Below are 22,984 nucleotides of genomic sequence, written 5' to 3' on the forward strand. Positions count from 1 at the left end.
CAAAATGATTTCTTTGGGAAATGTTGAGCATTACATCATCTCTAGCCCATTGGTCTAGTTTCAAATGATTTGATTTATAAAAAGAACACAAAATAAAGGACTGACTATAATTAAGACGTATAAGTTTAGATTAAAAATAAGCCATTGGCCAGTGGAAATGAAAGCATACAGCACTCCAGCGTGATTACTGGTAAGTATATTTGTAATATTCTGTGTCTGTTAAATAAAATTATGGTGTTTGTTTAAGGTTTTCTAAAGTTATCTCTATCAAGGAATTTTGAGAAAGTTACACATTTTTCCTGTAGAATCCAACAAACTAAAACATATTTCAACATTCTTTTAAAAAAAATTTTAAGATTTTTATCAAAATGTAGTTGATTTTCCATGTTGTGTTAGTTTCATATTTTAACATTCTTACGTTTAAAGAACTTATCCATGTGCTGCCAAAGAAATATGTAAAGGATAAAAATACAAAAAGAACTACGAAGAACAAAGAATTGTGAAAGGGAAGTTGATGTCCTATCAACTTACATAATCAGCATTAACAGTTCTTGCATAAACAACTTACTAGTATCTATATCAGAAGAAAGTGTTTAGCATATTTTATTTTGTTACAATGTTTTGAAATATAGCCATTTATAATGTTCATTTCTGCACAATGATGGATTCCCTAGAAAAAGAGTCCCCATCTAATGTTACAGATAAATAACCATTAAAGTTACTAAGATTTGATGTCTCAAAGAGCAATACATGATAATACAAAGTTGATCAGTAACAGGTTTCAACATATTATTTGTGATTCTTTCATGGATTCTTTCAATTGCTTAGTTGCTAAACATTTCTGTTTCATTATTTAAGTAAAATAGATTAAAACTTTAAAAGAAATCATCAGTGACTATTTTTCCAAGTGTTGCATCTGTATATGGCTTTTTTTTTCTATACTATAATTTAAATAACATGTGAGTGTGTACTTGGAAAAGATATTACCCTGCAGATCTGACTGACATCTTTCAAAATCAGTCTCATTTATAATTGTGCATGTTATTTGAGATCAAAAGGTTTTTTTTAAGTATCTTTTTGACTTCTTTTGCATTTCCTTAACCATCCTGTAAAATGTTCCATGTTTCTGCTCTTTTCTCTTTAAATCCAGTTGCATTCCAAGGAGCTTTAAAATCACCTTAATAAGCATGAATGCCCCTGTCCTTACACACACTCATCCCATGAAAAATTTTGACAAGATTTTCAGAGTATAGGCTCATAAACTATTGTAATAAAGTTTATTCAGTCATAATTTTTAACATCCCTATTTATAACTCCACTTTGGCAATATAGTCTAGCTCCTTTAGAGGTAGAAAGTATAGCATGAACAATGTTAATGCTTTTGAGATTTAAAAATTTCCATTCTCACTAAGGTGGTATTAAAAACCATTGAGGAATCTAAAAATTATATCTTGTACAGAGATATTTCCCTGATTTATCAATAGTTTACAAAAAAGTTATAAACTTTTATTAGGAAATATGTATAGTAATATTTAAAGTGAAATTAAATGAAAAATTATATAACCTGGACAGATAAGCCACTATTCTTAAGCATAGAAGATATCATGAGTCACCAACAGGTCATAAACCTTTTAAACTGATTGTATGATTTTTTTTGTGGGGGGGGTTAAAATCACTTAGAAAATACAAAAGAAGCTAGATTTCAGGAACTTTAAAATACTATGTTAAATAATGTTTATATTGTGATTATATGATGATTTTAATTGTATCTGCCCCACAGGAATGTTTAAATACCCCTTTTAAGGAAATGATACAGATTATTTCAATACTGATGCAAGTAATACACAATGTTATGTAGCTCAAAGTCTCAAATATATTTGAACTAACAGTGGGAAATGAAATACACATTTTATTAAATTTGTATGTATGCTATATTTCTTTGACATTATCCCATATTCTTGAAATATACAGGGATTGAAGAGTAACTTAATTTCTGAATTTAGAATAAAGAACTAGGAATTAATGCTAAAAAGTAAGTCGTATCTTCTTGGACAGTGAAATTTTTTTTAAAAGAACATTGCTAGTATTCTTTAGAAAAGGGGTGATCTTAATCTGAAATTGTCAAGCAAGAGTTAAAAAATAATTTAAATAAAGGGAATTCAATATTGTTTCAGAAAACTTCCTTGATGAAATTATATCTTAAATATACTCATGTTAACTCATAGTTTAGTATTTAAGTAATGCTTAAGTAAAATGCTGAATAATTTTTTTCTCCATGGGAAATTACTTAACCCTATTTAAAGGTGATCCATTGTTTCTTAAAAACATTATTCTATAGTAAATTCAAACTTTATACCTGCATGTCTGATGATCTTTTTTGTATTTGAACAAGCTTATTCGATTGCTACATGTGTCAGACAAGGAGACATTTCTGCATTATCATTTCAGTGTGACTAAGGATGTGGCTTTTTTTTTTCATTTAATTATGAAACTTCTCATTTTTTGATGAGGGGAAAAAGATCAGACCCAGCCCATGTTTCAGGTATTCTTTTGGGTTTTTTAAAATATAATTTCATCACCAAAGAATGGCAGTCCCTGTGGGGGCAGTGTTCAAAACAGTCTCATCAAAGGGCACGAAGGGCAAGTGCAATATTTAAGGGATTGGTTGGATTTTAAGTCATGCTCTTATGCTCTTGAATGTTCCAACTGATACATAGAAGAAATACACGGTGCAGCATATGCAAGTGTTTAAATTGCAGTTCTATAATTCTTTGCCCCAAAGCATTCCAACCAGGAGTTGAAAGAATGCTTTTTGATTTGCCTCTGTGATACAGACATGTCTCATAGGAAACAAGATGTCTGTCACTGAACATTTTTGTCACTGTGACAACCCTGCCTTCCCATGCTCCCTTGTTTATTGCTGACTGTGCTCTTGTTTCCCTTCAAGGTCTGGCGCACCTGATGATGGGCGACCAAGGTATGGGCTCTGTTCCTTTTCCACTCTGCTTTCAGTGTTTTCTTGTTCTGTAGCTGCTTTCAAACCATCACTGCAAAGGATGGGCAAATGCTTGCAAATTATCTGGCTGCAAATTAAATACATAATTTTTGTTCACATTTTTTCATGTGTTTTTCTCCCCTTTGTTGGTTTGATATTGGTTTGCTCCTTTGATTTTATTTTCCTTTATTCTTTGCACTATAATATCTGCAACTAAATAAGACATAAGAACTTGTAATTGAAAGTTTTCATACATTTATCAGCATATGCAGTTAAGGGTAGTTATAGTAAAGAAAAACCGAGAACCATCATAAATTAACATATGAAAAAAGATATTTGGTTTAATGTACTGTACCAGAAAGAGTCCATTTTTCACCCATGCATGTCAGTTTGGGAACATGCAGACATCTTTGGCTTCTGGCTTCTCAAATGCTGAGTATAGTGTTCTACAAAATCAATACTTTTTCTACCTATAAGCATTGTGTATCTCCTTTTGTGTAGTCTTTTAAAGTGAGCATGGGCTTTCTAATTTCTTTGCATGTATTGCCTTAAAAAAGGCAGATTTCTCAACATGTACTGATTGTATCTCCATTTGTTTTCAAATCCTATTTATACCTTCTTGTATATTTAATTTTCAAAGAGTAGTGCATATACATATATTCATAATTCTTATTGTTGTTTCTCTCCTCTTTATTCTTTTTGTATGGAAATCCTTTCTTCATGGAACCATTTCATCAAATCCATAGGTAAAAGTAAAGGTATTACATTATTTTATTTCTTCTTAATATCATCTATATGAATAACAGTGCGTCTATATGAATAACATTATTTTATTTCTTATTAATATCTATGTGAATATCAGTGTGAATAACATTTGCAAAATACATTTTTCAAATGTATTTAGACGTTTTGGCATTAATAATGGGCACTGGGAGGTAGGTATGTGTGGTAATGAATATTTTATGAATTTAAGGTAAGAAAAATCCATCAAAATGTTTCCCTTTGTTTTTTTCTTGCTCTTTAGAGTGACTTTTTTTTCGTGTCAGCTGCTAGTATAATTAGCATATTTAGAAATTAGTGACAGGTTTCAGTGTCAGTTTTTGCAGTATCATTTGATGGTAGTTAAATGATGAGTGTAGCCACCAGAAATATATCATCCTCAAACATGTAACTCTGGAGCGCACCTACCCCAGCCATTCTGCCTAGGGATGTAAGTCTAAGCATGTGCAGCATTGAAATGGTGCTGCTTTGGGCTCATCAGCTTGTGGTCTGCTAGATGTCATATATACACGTTGACTCCATGATAACCTGCAAAGGCAGTGTCCTGAAAGAGACAAAGGAGCAAGACGAGCCTGCTCTCTCTTTTGTGCATACTAACTTTGTTTTAAGAACATTATCAACTCAGGTTTACACTTCTGCATCACTTGGTAAGTCAGGCATGTGTACTCTTTGACAGTATTGGTGCCAAATTTAAAAGCATGTTTAGTTTGCCATTTAGGACCATCCACGTTGTGTTTAGTGTTTTCATTAAAAGAAAGTAGATGATGTGCAACTGTGGTAAATATGTGTCATAGCCTTTAAAGTAACCATTTTTAACTATGTATTGGTGAATGTGCCCTTGGTCTCTAGTTTTGTTTTATTTTGTTTGTTTGGTTTTTGTTGTTGTTGTTATTTTAAAGACAGGCATGTGTTTCCTTGAATTCTCTGAATCTTTCTTTTGCTCTGAATCTTAATCTGGTGAATTGAGACCAAAGCTCACAGTTCTGCACCTTTACATTAGTGTCATCTAGCAGGGAAACTTTTCTGTTTGAAAAAGCACCAAACATGAGCAGAGCAATAAGTAAGAAATGATATCAAAGTTTTAAATGTGTAACATAGAGCTTTAGAAACAAATGTTTGGATACTTTGAGCCAATAAAAAGAGAACATATGCTATTGCAGTTTGTGTTTTGGTCAACCATTTCCAATAATATAATTTAATCATATTTTAAGCCTTTAACAACTATGCAATGACAGTATGTTATCAATTCTTTTAGAGATTTTGTGTACCATTTGGGATACCTTCTAGACTTTTTTTTTTTTGAGGCCAAATTACCATTACTTTCCTTTCTTAAGTGGGCATTTTCCACCATGTTCCTTAGTGTAGGACTCAGGATGGCATAGAGGGAATCTGTATTTATATTTTTTTTTACTGGCTGAGTGAAGTAAATGTCTATGTGTTTGTATATGTGCATGTTTGTATTTGTATGAATGCATGTGTATACACAAACTTTCTAAATATACGCACACATATATACCCATTATGTTGTGAAAAAAGTAACTCATAAAATAATATGCTAATTATATAACCACTTAAGTCTACATATGGAATAATTCATGTTTAAACTTAGCTGATATTTACTTCAGTGTAATTAATGTTAAGTGTCACTTAACTTTACTCAGTTTTACTATGTCAGTCTTAAATGTTTTCTGTTGGCATGTGTGTCAAACATATATTTACCAGTTTTCATCAAATTTTATTCCTCAATCAGCACAAAACTACACAGGACAAGAATTTGGTATTTCCTTTACATTCTTCTGTTAATAGGACCAGGATGCTTCTTGGTGTTAAATGGGGAAAGAAGACTTTAAGATGGACTTGGGTATTTTACAAATCAAAGTGATCACCTTTACATGCTGGTTAATTATGTGTATAGAAATGAGAAACATGATTTATAAGTCTTCATTAATTGCAAATTAGTTCAACAAATCTGCATTCTAGAGCAAAAAATACAATCTTGACTATGATGTGGCATCCATATTCAATGAGTGTCAATAAAATAGGGAATGAAAACATGTGAGTAAGTTAGTTTAAATGACAGAAATGGAAGTGCTAGGAGAGTGGTTAAAAAGTATGATCAGTGATAGGCATTCAGAAAAGATAAAGATAACACGAATCAGGATCTCCCTTAGGAAGGTATCCTTGCCTTGTGCCACCTGTTGGAGGAGTCAAAAATGTATAGAAACTTGACAGTGTGGATTCTTGTATCAGGTTAAATCCTAGTTGTGCATAAAATATGTGTTAAACCTACCTACTCTAAAATAACTGATATGCATTGTAAATTCATGCTTCTCAAGTCTTCCCATCAAATTATAATCCTGGAGCATTTTTCTTGATACCACTTTTCTCTTTAGTGAATTCAGGTGCTCTGCAATGATCATCTGTGGATTAAAGTCTTCCTTTGTTGAATCCAGAAGCAAAACTAGGTTCAAGAACATTATTGCTATCATTTTGATTTATCCTGTATGGATTCTTAAGTATTTTCTGAATTTTTAAATGTCCAATGATAGACAAATGTATTTCATTTTAAAAGTACATTTACAAAAAAAGAACATTTATTCTGATAACCTTCTTCATCCTCCTCCCCAGGCTTCTCTCTAGAGGTAAGCACTGGTATCACTTTATGATGTATCCTTACAGAGTTGGTGTGGATCCTTCCATACTCCATAATTACCTGTTCAGGGTTTGAAACCTGCAGAATTCCTTACCATATAACATGACAAAAACAGATAAGTCTGCTGGAGACATGTTAAGGCTCATTGCTATGTGCTGGCAGAATCATAATGAATGAAATGGAAACTTTCTCACTCTGTAGACCATCATGCCTCATATTTTCATTTGGTCATCCTGTTTCAAATTTTAGAGTTGATTATTTGGATTTGTTTTCATGTTTTCTAAACAAGGATATGTCACCTTTAATTGGTCACAGGTAGGAATAAACTTTGCTTTCTTTGGAATAGCTGAAGAGAGATAGTATTCAGGGCCAACCTTACTTCTGTTGGTTGTGGCTAGGTAGATTCAAGTGGTCTTTGTGACATTGTGTTTACTTTCTTTTTAGGTTTGAAATTTGTCATGGGTGTTGTTAGGACTATTGATAATACTAACTTTATTCTCTACTCTATTTAGAATTTAGATTTATCTATTTGCCTGGGGAATTTAGTTTTTTGTTTTTTTCTATGTATGTTTAACTGGTCACTTCATTCCAAAAATTATTTACTTATATTTTACTCTAATGTTGGAAAGAAATGAATGACCATTTAAATAAGAAAACGTCAAAGAAAGTTACATCAAATAACTGCAAATCCAGCCATCGTGGCTGGTTAATAGCTTGGGAGCACAGGTTAATAATTGTCAGTTAAATGTTGATTGAAAGCCTGTATTTTCCATCATAATAATCATTATAATTGTATATATTTATGTGAGTGATTTATATGTTAAATGTCAACTTTTTCCTAGTAGAATATAAGCTCCATGTGACTTTCTTTTTTTGACCATTGTATTTCCAGAATATTTTTCTTACTGTATCTTGAATTTGCAATTCTCATGACTTAAGTATGTGTGTGTTGGGAGCATATTGGAAAAGGTAGATGTAGAGGAGGACATGGAGGGTTTGTAGTGGACATAGTAGAGGGTGGAAAAGGAAACTTATTCAAATATCTAAAAAAATTGTAGCAACAGATTATATTGAATCCTCTCTGTCTCTATCTCTGAACTTCTTTTTTTTCCTATCATTCATATCCTTGTCCAAAGCTGCAGTATTTCTTTCTAGTAAGACATCATTCCAGTAGCACTTTAATATGTCTTAGCCTATGCACAGCAATGGTCCTGTAAGGAAATAAAGTCAGTGTATTTTTGTGTTGGAGGGTTTTCAAAAATTTTAATGTGATTCACTGTCACAGTGGCAAATAATCAAATTTTATTTTCTAACTTGATAACAAGTACAGGAGTTTTCCTGAAATTCATATAAGATGATAAGCTAACTAATGTGGTTTCATGATTTTTTTTTTTTTTTTAAACTGTATCAACTGTGATGTATCATAAGAACTGTGTTTAAATTGGGTTAGGATTGTAAGCTTTCAATAAAGCCAAAATTTGTCTTATCTTGTGATATGAGCATACTTGCTATTCCTTGCATTTATGAATCGTACAACATATTTGCGAAATAAGTGTCCATTTGACTCTTTCAAATGTTTATTGTTTGATTATCCAGGTTTCTCATGTTACTAGAAGGCCAAGTTATTACAACTGTCAAGCATGTAATTACACATTTTAAAAGTGCCTAAACTTTATTGTATTAGTGAAAATGAAGATCTTAGAATAATTACAAAGAAAATACAGATTTTTCTCGTAACCAATTGTGTTAATACCTAGGTATAATTGATTCCACTCAACTAATTGATAAGCACTATCAAAGATTATGTATTTTAAAAATTATCTGTAATGTCAAACCACAATTAATATTCTATTTACTCTTGAAGTAGATTTGATATTATTAATACTTAGAGAAGAATAACACATTTAGTATTCTTATACATTTTCTTCTGTTTCCATGATTTTTGTTACCATCTTTCATCTCTCATGTTGCTGTGTAGCTGATTTGTCTGTGAAGTGCAGTTTGCAGTCACCAATGTCATGACGTGTATTTGTTTTATAACTCTGAAATACATTTTGCTGTGGTTTCTGTTGTAGAACTAGTTTAATTTTGAAAATAGTCACATTTCTCTTCTTTTGTATGGCTTCTTAAATCATATCTCCTCATTTAGCTTGAAAATATTAACTATTCTGCATTGTTCAGAAGCATTCGTGAATGTTGACAGAATCTTACTGTATTGGAATGCCTATGTGTGGTGTATTTGCAACCAAGACATAATTTATTTTGGTTTATCTATTACGATTTCTACTGTTGCAGTACTGGAAGCCCCTCATTCACAGCTACCGAACATGGAAAGACCAGAATTTCACTTCATGAAATGAGATATTAAATGTCTACTTCATCAGTATGATATACTCAGAAGGCTATGCGACTATTTAGAATTCGGTATTTATTTTGCAGTTCTTCTTTAGCCTACATGTCTGTCATTTCTGAGTACAATCAAGAAAAGCTACCTGAAGAGTAAATATTTCTGTATTATCTCTTGCTGCAATTTAATCAATTTTGTCATTATATTTATTACTAAGAAAAGTCCCAGCTCCTTTTTATCTCTGCACTATTGGCTCTGTGATGAGAAGTTTCCCATTTACATTCTGTAAACAATTATGACATTGAGTAACTGGTAAACTAAATAAGGATTTTGTTAGGCTTGTAGTAGATGAATTAATCCTCAGAGAAGAGCACAGAAAGGACTCTTCACAGTCTTAACAGTTTAAAGAATGATGTAGTAAAAATATAAATTTAGATGCTTTACTAAAATAGATCATAAATAACAAAACATTTATGTTATATCATATTGGATATTAAAATGAGAATTCCTTTTCCAAAATCATGATTTTATCTTACTTATCCATTTTGAAATGTATTTTTGTTAATCTGGATTAAAAAAAAATCAAAACATTTAGGCTGGTAAGAAGGTATTTCTTAAATTGTGTTGGCCAGTGGTTTTAAAGAACACTATAATTACCCAGAATGCTTAGCTTGTATACTAACGAGATTTGAATCTTTAACTAGAATCATAGAATTTTGGAGCAGGGAAGAACTTTACACATAATCTTTAAAAAATTGCTGACACTCTTTTATTTGTAAGATATAAGAGGAGATATTGCTTATTATGATAGGCAAAAACACTGTGGAGATTTTGAACTAAAATAACTGATATAGAGTAACCAACCATTCCTAAGGAGACCTTAAAGACTTGCTCCACTTACACACTAATACTCATGAAACAGGGTTTTATCTTCTTATTCTTAAAAATAAAGTTAGAGGTAATGTGAAGGAAACCAATCATAGAGTATTATATAAGATGCTGTTGTTTCTCATTTTGAAGGTTTCATTTTAGGGGTAAAACTCTACCTTATAACAGGGGAACAGTATAGGGTGGTAGGTGAGCGTCATGAAGTCATAAGACCTGGGTTCAAATCCTGTAATTGCTCTTTACTGACCTTGGGCAAATAATTTAGCCTCACATATCTAGATAATAGGATCTGTATTATTAGCCAGTAAAAACACTCCATTCTCAAGTATATTGTTACATGACAAATCACAAAAGTAAAAGATGGTTTTTATCAATGGTGATGATAAAATAAGACACACTGTGAACCTTTAGATTAAATAAATTTGAAAACTAATGGTCTATAATCTGCCCAGGGTTTTAAAAAGGTATTAATGTCTTAATATCTTCTGCCCATCCTATGAATACCCGATAATTTATGATTCTGTGATTGTTTTAAGTTATAACTAACTGGACATCAGTATTCTGATGGCCCATACTACAAAGAATATTGTAAATACAATAAAGCGTGAAAGGTTGAGTCTACTCAGTCAAATGTATTTAGATATTTCTGTAACTCTTTACATTTTCACATTTCTCTTGCATACAGTGATGAAGCTGAAATGGACTTGCCTCCCCTTTGAACAAACCTAGGAGTTCAGTGGCAAAATGCTGCTCTTTAGATGCAAATTAATGGGCTGAAGGGAGCAGGGAGTTAAATATTTTCTCGTGGACTGGAAGTACCATCTAGAGGAAACATTTTTATGAATTAATGTTTTGCCTCATTAATGAGTAATAGAGTGATATATGAGTTAAGTTTATACTAACCACTTAGTCACCTGAAGACCAAATTTTCAAAGAAAAGCTAATTAGGGTCTTCTCTTCTTCGACAGGTATCTTTGTGGGAAAAAGAAACATAATTACCTTAAGATACTTAAATAATTGGCTATGCCCTCACATCCTTCAAGATTTTGCTCAAATGACACCTGAGTCTCAAGAGACTTATTTTGACCATCCTATTTAATACTATGATTTGACCCTTTCCTGAACTCTCTTACCCCAATCTAGTTTCTCTTCCATAACAATTATTATCTTTTAACATGCTTTAAAATGTTTTCATTTATTTTGTTTACTGTTTATTGTCTGTCTTTCTTCCACCAGAATATAAAAGGGCAGAGATCTCTGCCCTGCCTGATATATCTCAAGGGCCCCAGAACAGGGGCTGGCACAAGTAGGTCCTCAATAATATTATACTTGTTTAATGACTGACTGATTGGTTAAATAAGTTTATAAAATTTCTTTTCAGATTTTGCTTTGGATGCTCTTTTTTCTTTCTCATATAATACACTGATTTTCAAATTTCTTTCACTTCAAGGTAAATATTCTAATAAAGGAAAAATAAATAAGATCAATAAAACCAGAATTTTTCTCCTTAAACTGGGTGTGAGGAGGACTCCGACACGACCCTTTTGATCTTCCTTGTTCCCTGCCCAATGTAGGTGATCTCACAGAATTTGGAAGGGATTTGAAAACCTCTCCATTGACCACTGATGGTCAAGCCTTTTCTTTATAATCCCTCTAACAATCAGTCTTAAAGGAATATTTCTTTAAGAAAGGGATAATAATTCATCTTTGTATATATCTCTGTGTATAGGTAACAGGAAGAGGTTCCTGGGAGTTTGGCTTCTAATGGCTTCTAACTAGCAGGATTCATTGTGACTTTCAGGAGGTACCTTTTGGCAATTTGTGACAGAGGAAAAGTTTCAAAGAATGAAGTGGGTCCCCTTTTACTTTATATTCATGTAGCTTATCTAGTGCTTCTCATATTGAAAGAAATAGGTTCATTCTTCTCAGATCCTCAAATAGCTATATACGCCCAAAGGGCCTTTGACTTTTTCCCAGCCTGGGGATAAATGATCGTTTGTTCAACTAGATGATTTATCAAGTAGTCTGGATTTGCAGCCAGCTGTCCTAAACTGTGGAACCTGAGTTGAAGAATTACAGTGGTCGGAAATCTCTGAATTAAAAAGCAAGAACAAGACTGCAGTGCTTAAGGCCATATTTTCCTTAAATTGAGCATCTTATTATTTGTCCTTTTGGTAGAAATAGAGATGGAGAGGGAGAGAGAGAGAGGCAGAATAGAGAGAGAGAGAGAGAAAATTCTCTCTAGAATGAGAGTGTTTTCATTCAATCTTAGTCATTATTACTTAAATCACCAATGTGATCCTTCTCTTGTGGGACTGTTGAAGCCATAGCTTTCCAGAATGGATGTTTTCAAGATTTTTGACATTAAGAAATATGAACACGTGGATAATAATAGTTACCACTTTATAGAACACATCTTTACACATTCAAGTTATATCTACTTATATAAAATGTGTATTCCACTAAGTGCAGCTTTCTCTTTTCTGCTTGTCTTGTCTGCCTGTGAATTGCCATGTGCCTGTGACCACATGATAGCTCATTCAGAATTGTAGCAGCTGAAGTAATCTAGGAATTATTAGTGTTTCCTTTCAACCAAGTAAAAAAAGTACAGAGATGTTACCAGAGGTATGAAGTAAGGATAGTATTTTCTTTCACCTTAAAGATTTTTTTGTTACATGGCCCAGATACAGACCAGAAAATTAGACTACTGAGACAATGGGTAATTCAGGAAATTAAAATGACTCATGTGTTACATGAAGTTTCTAAACAATATTTTATTTTTTTGGCCTGAATTACCTGGTCAACTGACCCAGTTTTCCATTTCTGGACTTGGCATTATAAAGTCAGTAGACACTTGGAGAAAATTAAATTACTCCATTCAGGGAAACAATCAAATTTAGATTGGACTAAAGTACTGCCAGAGGGATGGAAATCCCTAAATTGGCCAACTGTGATTTCAATTCACAGGGAAATCCTCATTCACAAGCTAACCATAAGTTTTTTGCAGATTGCTGGTGGCAAAATATGCCAGAAATCTTCTGCTAAACTTAGTGAACAGATATTTTTAATGCTATGCTGACTTAAAAGAATTACATGATGCCTTGTTGTAACTGTCTTTCCAGTGATTGTTTGTTTAAATGAAAGAATGCATTATCTGACTGGCAGTCCATAGGGCATACAATTTGAATTGCTTCCCTGGCAGTGTGGTTGGATTTGCACTGACCCACCTGTACTTGCTATGACCAGTGGCATTCTTTGGGAGAGGACTGCATGAAATTAGGAGTCATTCAGTGCGATGGAAAGAGAGAAGGTGATTGGTCCAAAGAAAGCCAAATCTTGGACTAATGGATGTGAGAACAATTTGGTTGAGCATTTGCCCTCTCATTATTTGTAAGGAGTAATGTCATGACCTGTTAGGTTAAATCACTGTTTCTTTTTTCTTTAACTACTTCAAATCTGTCATTCCTTAATTAGAAGAATGTCCTATATAAAGAAGGATGACCGTTGTAGCAAGGCTGGTGAAGTAGCTGACTTCCCTGTTAGGACATCTGAACAGTCTCTGAAACACCATTACAAACCTTGACCTCATTACCATTGTTCTGACTCGGGGGTTCTCAGGTTGGCTGCCCAGCCCTCCTCCATCTTTTAAAAATACATACATTTTCAAGGAACCTAACAGATAATTTTTTTAAATAGGTCTATGGTGGATTGTAATCCTGTACCTTAAAAAGCCCCCTCAACTCCCCAGGCAGCTTCTAAAGCACAGCCATTTTGTGCAGAGTGTTACCAACTCAGCTAATTGGCTTTTGTCCTTTAAGAATTGATGATTTGATCTTCATGGTGATGAAGGGTGTTCGTTTGTTTGTTTTCCTTGCAGGGCCACTGTACAGTTTGTCAGTTCAATTCATATTGCTTCTGTGTTGAAAGATTTTCCTTACTAATGGAAGTAATTATTATCTTGCTTTAAGAGAAGTTAGGCCTTGGTCCATTATGAAAGGACTGGGAAAGGAGATATGGTTATTCAGTGAGGCCTGTCCTTTATCCTTGAAACTAAACAATTGGTTTTCACACAGATAAAGATGTCACTGGGCTCTTTGCAACCTTGTGATACATGTCATTAAAACTTTCATTGTGTAGAGTTCAGATTCGTGCTTTAAAAAAAAAAAAAAAACCCTCAAATTGAATAGGTGGCAACATTTAAACCTTTGATGGGATGCCCACCCATGGATACTTTGTAACATATTTTAGGTCATTGTCCATAATGGCCCTTGATAGAGATACCCAGACAACGGGAAAGGTGAACAAGTGCTGAGTTCACATTAAAAAAATATGCCACAAATGTATTTCTATACAATGGAAAAATTGATTATAATGATATTTTTTCTTTTTACTGAGGATTGTGGCGAAAGAGGCATTAAATAAAGCAGGAATATGTCATTTCTACAAAGGTCAAACTTTAGGGGGTGGAAATTTGGTCTCTGGAGTCTATTAAAAAAAAGAGGTAATATTTTTGTGAGACATTTCAGAAATGACAGACCCAGACGTAGAAATTACAGGGAGATAAACTATTGGATTTTTAAAATATCTATAAAAAGAAGTGATTAAGGAATGGTGTGAGTACAAGCAAAAGCCGGGAGAGGAGTGCTGAAGGTGAGAAAGCCTCCTGGGGGATGGGGGCAAAGGGAGATGACCGTGTGTGACAGTAAGACATTACTTCCCTAGGCAGAAAAGGTGTGGAAGAGTAGTGACAGCAGCCTGAGAGGGCAACTTCAGGAGCTAGGAAAGCTCTATACATCCATGGTTATATACATATTCCATGTGATTTGAGGAGACACCAAAAATTATTTCCTTGGCAAAGATAAATCTCTCAGTAGCTCTGTCTTGTTAAAAAGTAAAAAAAAAAAAAAATTAATATACAGTATTTGAAAGTGCTACATAGTTTTAACTAATTTATCTGTCCAGTGGCATGAACTCATATATACTACCAAATGTAAAATAGATAGCTAGTGGGAAGCAGCTGCATAGCACAGGGAGATCAGCTCAGTGCTATGTGACCACCTAGAGGGGTGGGAGGGAGGGTGGGAGGGAGACACAAGAGGGAGGAGATATGAGGATATATGTATATGTATAGCTGATTCACTTTGTTATAAAGCAGAAACTAACACACCATTGTAGAGGAATTATAGTCCAATAAAGATGTTAAAAAAATTACATTAAAAAAAAAAAGAGATCTGATGAAATGGGACACTAGACCACTAGACAAGTACTTTTTAATGTGAATGAACAATATCAGATGGGATTATCCAGCTCTTGAGTGAACCTTAGTGAGACCTAGGTATATTGGCATGGCTGGTACCTGGAAACAAGGAAGAAGCAGAATCCACTCAAGGAAAGAACCTTATTTTTTGTCCAAGGACTAGCTACACGAGCAGCATACATTCAATCATTGAATACGTTATCCCTCCTATCCCAAACTTGGCAAAGTGGATTTATTCTGTCTTTAAGACCATTGTTACACCTAATATTTATCTCTATTATGAAATTCTCCTGTTGAATTGCATTCATTAATTTGTCAATCATTACTATTAGAATGTGAGATCCTTGAAGGCAGAGGTTTTGTTATTTTCATTTTTGTATTGAGGATAGAGTTTGGTAACATGGAAGATACTCAGTAAACCTTGTTGCAAAGCAGATAGCCAAAAATCTTGGAGGTCGGAGTTGAGTAGACCTACATTTAGAACCTAGAGTTACTATCTATTAGCTGTGTAGCTTGGGAAAGTTTTTTGATGTCTCAACCTCATTTTCCTCATCTGTAAAATGAAAATAATAAAATTCACCTCTTTTAGTTCTGAGAATTACATGTATAATTATCAGTAAAGTGTATAATATTTCTAGAGCATAGTGAGCACTCAATAGTGGACATGCAGTAGAGTATTGGGTGTGTATTGCAGATGGATGATTCAAATAAAATTACTTTTCAAAGAAATCAAAAGGTAACTTTTAAAATCACAAACGACATGAAGATTTTTTTTATAAAGGTCAAAAACATCCTTTGTATATGTATTTTAAAGTACAAGTTTAAATACGATTCACAGATGTTGAGAAAAGGGAAGAGAGGAGAGCAGAAGAAATTGGAAAATATTTTTTTGTGGTACATCCCTGCCATTTTGTTTTCTAGTGATTTGTATTACTGTTCATTCAAAAAAAAAAAAAAAAAAATCATGTCTGAAGTGAGCCTGAGAATGCTGAGCAGGATTAATTGTCATCTTTTTTGCCTCTGAATAACAAAGGCAAAATGTTTTCCTTTAATTTATTTTTAAAATTTACTTGATTAGGGTATTAAGATTCTGTTTAAAATGAGCTACTTTTAGCATAAATCAGATAAGTCTTTTGTTCTAGACGGCTCAGTAAGAAAAAGTTCAGCTTGCTTTTAACTTGTTTTGCTTAATTGCTTTTCTTCATTAAAAGAGATTATACAATGAAAAAAATATCATAATTTCTTCCTGTCCTCAAATTCCCCTGGGTGTATTTTGGAGAGTTAGAAATTATGTGAAAGTTATGAGAGAGTGATTATTACGAGAGAGTAAATGAAGTTTAGTGGGAGCAGGGGATATTATTTAGGTGACTTGGTAGGTCTGTTGACACTTTGGATCTAGAGATAACATTTAAGTTAATAATAATTTACTAGGAGTCAGGAAGTATGTGGTAATGTGTCTTAAACCAAGATAATTGTGAAATTCACTAAAATGAGAATCACAGTAATTGCTTCAGAATGGAAAAGGGCTTAACAAATAATAGGATCATAAATTTGACTAGAAATTTGGAAGTCTCCTAGTCCAAATGTCTATTCAGCAAACCCTTCTGCTATTTCTGTGATGGGCGATGATCCAAACTCTGTTTACTTGTTCAAAAGGAGGGTGTGCTTGCTACCTCACAAAGTAACAGTCTTTTTAAGGAGAGTTTTAATTATTAGGGCTTTTCCTTTATTTGAATCAAAATCTGCCTACTGAAGTTATTGCCAGTTAGCCATCTGCATGTTGTCGTTGTCGCTTCCTAAGATATTTCCTGAGTTTCTCCAGTGTGCTGTGCTCTGTGTTTTCAGTTGATCTGGACTTAAACGCATTCTAATTCCTCATCCACACTAAAAAAATAATTTCTATAAATATATCCCTCATCCTCATAACCAAATCCCAATTTTTCTTTTCTAAATTTTATATCTTCAGTTTCTAAAACCATTCTTCACAGTGTTGAAATCCTTCCCAAATCCTTCCTGTCTCTCTCCTCCTTCTGGTCTGGATACACTCTAATTGTAGGAAGATTTCTTAAAGTCAATTCCAAAATTAATCATAGTTCCTCACATGTCTGAGCAGGGTAGAGTAAAATGGAAGCATTCTTTGGGTCTGGAAATAATGATACCTACAATCAGATACGTGGGTGTGTGTGTGTGTTGTTATTTTTGGTCACTTATCATTTTGTTGCCTCATACTGAACATTCAGTCAGTTGAAACCTCTAAGTTTTTTCACATGCTCATAGGTCAGCTTTCCCATTCTCTACTGAACAGTTAATATTGTGAGCCTACTTCAAAGCATGAAATATAATTGTATTCAATTCCACCTTTAATCCTTAAAAATAAATATCATTAAAAATAAATATTATTAAAGCCTTAAAAATAAATCCTTAAAAATAAATATCCACTCAGTGTCCTATGCAAGATGCTAGAAATACAAAAATAAATAAGGCATGGTATGAAGGAAGGTATCTGTTCTGGAGAGATTTATAGCTCAGTGATAGGTAAAAAAATTTTACATGTAAGTTTCATCAGTAATTAAAAGCTTTATGATGGAAATTATTTACAAGGACCAATATTCCTCATTAGTTGGATGTCATAGAATGACTGGCTCTTCACTAGATTGACATGGTTAGGCAGTGTATGTTTTCTGTGATGCCATAACGAGTTCCATAAATATAACATCTTAACACAAATTTATTATCTTCTACTTCTATGCATAAGAAGTCCAACATGGGTTTCACTGGGCTAAACCCAATGTGTCAGCAAGGCTGTGTTCCTTTCTAAAGAGTCTATGAGACAGTCACTTCCTTCCTTTTTATAAAATTTTGAAGCTGGAAAAAAGCTACAGTTGTGAGCCCCTTCCTCCATCTTCAAAGCCAGCAACCTGGCATGTCTCTGACCATTCTTTTGTGGGCACATTTCCCTCGGACTCTCTTCTGTTTCTCTTTTCCACTTACAAGGAGTTGATGATTACACTGGGCCCACCTGGGTAATCCAAGGTATTCTTTCGATTCCAAGGTCGTCTGACTAGCAAACTTCATTATATCTGCAACCTTAGCTGCCTTTGCCAGGTAACCTAACGTATTCACAAATTCTGGGGGTTAGGATGTGGACATCTTCAGGGTGTGAGACATTAAAGCAAAAGAAAAGTGTAAGTTGAGTCATGGAGGTATGGTAGAGAAGTACTGATTCTAAAAATTGGAAACAATTGAACATGAATGCAAAAGGGAACCTGAAAGATACAACTGGAGAAACAGATAAGGGTCAAGATGAGGAAAAGCCTCAAGGAACAAGATAAAATTGGCTTTTTAGAAAGATTCCTCTGGCAAGAGAACAGATTTGAGGAATGCAAAGAAAAAGATAAGTGGCAAAGCAGCTATGATTTAGTCAAGAAAGACATTGAGGCCTTATGGTTTTGTCTTAGCACGAGAGATGGAGAAGAGTGAATAGATTTGCTACATCCTAAGGACTTGGGTTCAGCAGGACTTGACTGATGAGATGTATGAGTCAGAGTGAGACTGAAGTCATGACTGACTCTCAGGCTTCCATCCTAAGTCTCTAGGTGGATGGTGGTGTCATTCATCAGTACAGCATGGATTAATGAAGAGAAAGTGGGGGTGGAGAAGAAATGGAAAAATACTCTGGTTTCCACTTTAGTTCATGAATACAGCCAGTCAGCTATTTTGAATATTCACCTGTAACTCTGTCCTTGTGCCATCTACAAACATGATTTACATCCACTTGGTGATTTTTTTAAAAAATGGATACAATTGTAAAAGAGAGAGAGTCATCAGAATGCTGCAAGGAACCACACTTCAATAGCCACTGTTAGGTCAGTCTGAATTCACTGTATAGTAACATTCAGCCAGCTTTGTCTCTGTAGTATTAGCCAGATCATATTTCTCCACATATTTCAAAATATATCTTAAAATATTTGTCAAATGCCTTGCTCATACATTTAATAATTTAATATACTCTAAATTATGAAACAGTATTGGGATAGCTATTTGTATTTAGTAGTGGTAAATGTTTAAGTGTTTAATTCACGTGCTCTTCCACTTCAATAAATACACTTATTTGGTGCACTCTGTGTGTAAGATTCTGTGCAAAGCTTTCTGTGGAACATAAATATATATTCCATGCTTATAACTATGTAAGAAATAAAATGTAGTGACCACACAGGAGAATAAGAGATTCATTCTTACTAGAAGAACAAAAGAAAGTTCCTGGAAGATATAGTAGTTGAACTGGAAGAGGTGAGGAATGAGGATAGACTTACTAGGGAACGGAGCACTTGGAAGAAAGAACAGCATGATCAAAAACATTGAAACAGCATCGTGCCAAGCATGACGTGATGTGACTAAAACGCACATATGGCTAGATGGGAGATTTAGAATCAAGGAACTGGTAGCATTCTGGTCCAAAGCTACAGTTATTTTTAGTTGAATTTGAATGTGTAGGGCAGGGTGTGCACTCTCCATATTTCCGGAGTCTCTGTAACTCCCTATTGTGTGCCCTAAGCAGATTTACACATTGATATTTCTTACCCGGTGCCTTAGATATCTGGTTTATGACCTTACATTTAGAAGTTTACTTAGCAGTCAGTATATTGCCAAAGAATGTGTGTGTGCGTGTGTGTGTGTGTGTATATGGGGGGGGTGCCAGTTATCAGAGCCTTACTTTAGAAAGACATGTTAATGGAAGATTGGACTGCAAATTATAGTGTTGAAGAAGGATGGGATCATTAGAGGAAGGTAAATGAGTTAGGCATTTGTAAAAATGGTTCAGGTAACGGATCCTGAACGATTATGATTATAATTGAGAAAAGGAAGGAGGGATCAGATATGACAAACTAGATTCAAAACTTCTTCAGGGCATAGGGACTTCAAGATAGCGTTTCCTAAATGTCAAGACCTAGTATAAAGAGAGTGGGGCTACAAGAAAGCCTAGGCTGAAAGTCACTGGCTTTATTTTATTCTGAGTACTTTGGCCTGGGCACCCTGCTTTGTTTCCTTTTTTGAGTCAAATTGCTATTATGAAACAAACTGTATTCTTCAGTTCTAAATTTCACAGAGCTATACAAGGCCAATGGATTTCAGGTGATGCATTATGAGGTCTAAGGGTTCTGAGTAGGCACCTCAGGACCACCACTGAGGGTTAAGAGCACAGAGAGGGGAGGACATCAAAGTCTCTGCCCTGAATCCAGTAGGGTACCAAAGCCTTTTATCTGTTTTAATATTGAGCTTTCTTCAGGATTTTGTATAAAGAGTCTCTTATTTTAAAACGTTTGAAAACTACTACTAGAGGTTATTAATCTCAGGGCTATGGCCAGCATTTCAGATCTTTTCCTTTTGAGTTTGTGGATGACATTAAAACACTCCAAGTCCTCTTGCTTCAAAAGAATAGATCATACAAATTCAATTTTACCATAAAAGTACCATGGAGCAATCATTTAGCCCCGTGGTGAGCATCTCTGGCCTTTGCCAGCATAGCTCCCTTATCCTAAGGCCACAGTGAGAGGAGAGATTTTTAAGTTTTCACAACTAAATGTGAGACTTTCCACTGAGAGGAGATAGAAGAAAACTTGAGACATTAATTTTTACAAGCAATAAAACGTTTTCATATATTTTTCTCCATTTCTATTTGTTTCTGTTGCTATTTGTGAACCAAGTTTTATTTTGTGTTACAATCCACAGAATAATTATTTAAAACATCCATAGAGTGTATTAGGAGGTACTATGACATAGTAGTATATTAAATGTCACCACAAATAAAAACACAAAATACTTCTATCTTTAAAAAAATGCAGTTGCCTCCAAGACAATCAACCCCATGGAACCAGTTATCACTCAAAGCTTTGTTTGAACCAGATTAATGTCTTTTTATAGTTAGGTTGAATTCAACCTCTATATGGTTTAGGTTAAATAGTTGTCATTTGGTCAACAGTGCTAAAGTCAGAGATAGTTAAAATTTAGGTTGGAATCATCTGGGTGGTGAATCCCTAGAGAAGCGAGAAAAGAAAGAGAAAGAAGCGTCCCCAAACTCATTTCAATATCATATTTGTTTTAGTTTATGTTTTTTTTTTTTAAGTTACAGCCCTGTCTAAATAAAAATAGCTTTATTCTTATTTATCTTGCTGCTGTAAAATAATATATTGATTCTGGGTGGGAATATATACTTAGTATATAAATAATATTTTTATAATTTTCTATTTTTCTCAGCAGCCCCATCTTTTATTCATAAATACTTGCTTATGATTTGTAAAGACACTTCTCCAACTTTACTGTCTTTCTTTATCCTCTTCAAATAATACCAGTAGTTCTGATTGAGGTGAAGTTATAGATTAATACGTTGAATCAGTACATTAATTTTCAACTTTTAAAACACTTCCTTATCTGTTATCTCATGTACCTGTCTGAGTTCAAGGGACAACAATATTTGATTCCCTTCGGCAGATGAGAAAACGTAACTGAGATGGTAACTTTCCTAAATTATAGGGTGATGGCTGAGTCAGAAATGGATAGTGATCCTGAAGTTTCCAGCCTAAGGCCAAGCTATACTGTTCATGGGCTTTGAGGATGGAGGAATATATGGCCAGCACTCCTGAATTATCCTGTGTCTCAGGAGATCAGAAGATGTACTATTTCTCAATAAACCCAGTGCTGTTCGGCAAATTTATTAGAAAACAAAATTAACTGATACCGAATTGTTTTGCTGGCACTATTTTCCAAGGTGAGCTAAAATGAGTTCTGGTTTGGAGTCATGAAAATCTTTCTTTTATAATATGTGTGTGGGTCTAGTACTTAAACATTAATGTCCCACTCCCTTTTGTTCCTGAGAAACCTTGTTTTCTCATTCCGTTCTAAGCTCAGGATATGATTCAGCATCCTTGTGTGTGTGTGTGTGTGTGTGTGTGTGTGTGTGTGTGTGTGTGTGTCTACTTTTACTTCAGTGGTTCTTGTAAGCAAAATGGTTAAATGTTTTGGTATGAATATTGCTAAGAATAAACTATTTTTCTTTGTCTTGCCCATCTGGTTGAAGAAAGTTTCTAGATACTTATGAATGAATTAATGACATTTAAGATTCGTCATGATCTAATAAAGTCTTCCATCTCAGTGATCACTTGAGGTTATGCTCTTCCACAGGAAAAAAAGAACATATTCTTATACTTATTTCCTGAATCTAATGGCTCTAACCTGCTTTTTGAGAACCACAACATTTTCCAACTAGGTTCTGGGTTAGTATTGAAGTAAGGAATGCTCTGTTCATGGATCTGCGAGTGACAGCATATGAGAGGTCGTTTAATCCCTTAGTGTCTTCTGTTTGCAATGCATATTGTAATGACAGATGAAAACCTTCTGTGAACAGTTTGAAATCCTGAAAGAAGACAGTTTGATGAATATAAATTAGCAATAGTATTGCCATAATTCACATTTACTAGAGGATATGGGGACTATGGGAAATTTCTTTGGTTTGTTTTGTGATCTGTTTTGGGTTACCTAGTTGTCCAAATTGCATTTTCTTTATAGTGTTCCACTGAACAGTTGTTGAACTTTCCTTTTAAGAACATAAAATTTATTCAGAGTTACTTAGTGAAATAGTTTCATGCATGTTAATTTTCTACTAGAACCCCAGGTAAGGAACATGGAAAAACATAATTAGTTCCTTCATCTTTGTTTTCTTTATTGCATATTAATTCATTCAAGACACTCAACTCAAAATTTATGAAACCCCCTCCTATGGGCTCAGGAGAACTGGAAAATAAGCAGAACAAGGTCATGGTAGTTACATTTTAATGGTGGGAAAAAGCATTAAAGAAATAAATAAAATACATAGTGTGTCATATGGTGACACATTTTATGGAGAAGAATAAAACAGTGAGTGGGACATGGGAGTACACAGATGAGAAACAGAACTATAATTTTTATGGAGGTTTGTCAGAGAAGACCCTCATTTGTATGACATTTGAGAAGAGAACTGAAGCGGGGTCGGGGGGGGGATTCAATATGTGTTCAATCCTTTGTTCCTTA

At 34.1% G+C, this 22,984-nt stretch overlaps 1 protein-coding gene across 14 annotated transcripts in view; it reads left to right on the forward strand.

Moving 5' to 3' along the window:
• The window catches only part of NRXN1 (neurexin 1), a 1,121,986-nt gene that overhangs the window by 99,996 nt on the left and 999,006 nt on the right, over nucleotides 1–22,984 (forward strand). For 7 of the 14 annotated variants that reach the window (XM_029232577.1, XM_029232574.1, XM_029232582.1 and 4 more), the window contains 2 exons: nucleotides 2,948–2,977; nucleotides 3,742–3,753. The exons of 4 other annotated variants lie outside the window; for them this stretch is intronic. In XM_029232577.1, coding sequence (XP_029088410.1) covers nucleotides 2,948–2,977; nucleotides 3,742–3,753 — 42 coding nt within the window. The remainder of the gene's footprint in view (nucleotides 1–2,947; nucleotides 2,978–3,741; nucleotides 3,754–22,984) is intronic. 3 more of the 14 variants (XM_029232579.1, XM_029232585.1, XM_029232578.1) reach the window with 1 other exon arrangement.

The sequence above is a fragment of the Monodon monoceros genome, unplaced genomic scaffold, assembly GCF_005190385.1.
Source record: "Monodon monoceros isolate NGI ecotype Baffin Bay Population unplaced genomic scaffold, NGI_Narwhal_1 Super_Scaffold_19, whole genome shotgun sequence".
NCBI lineage: Eukaryota > Metazoa > Chordata > Mammalia > Artiodactyla > Monodontidae > Monodon > Monodon monoceros.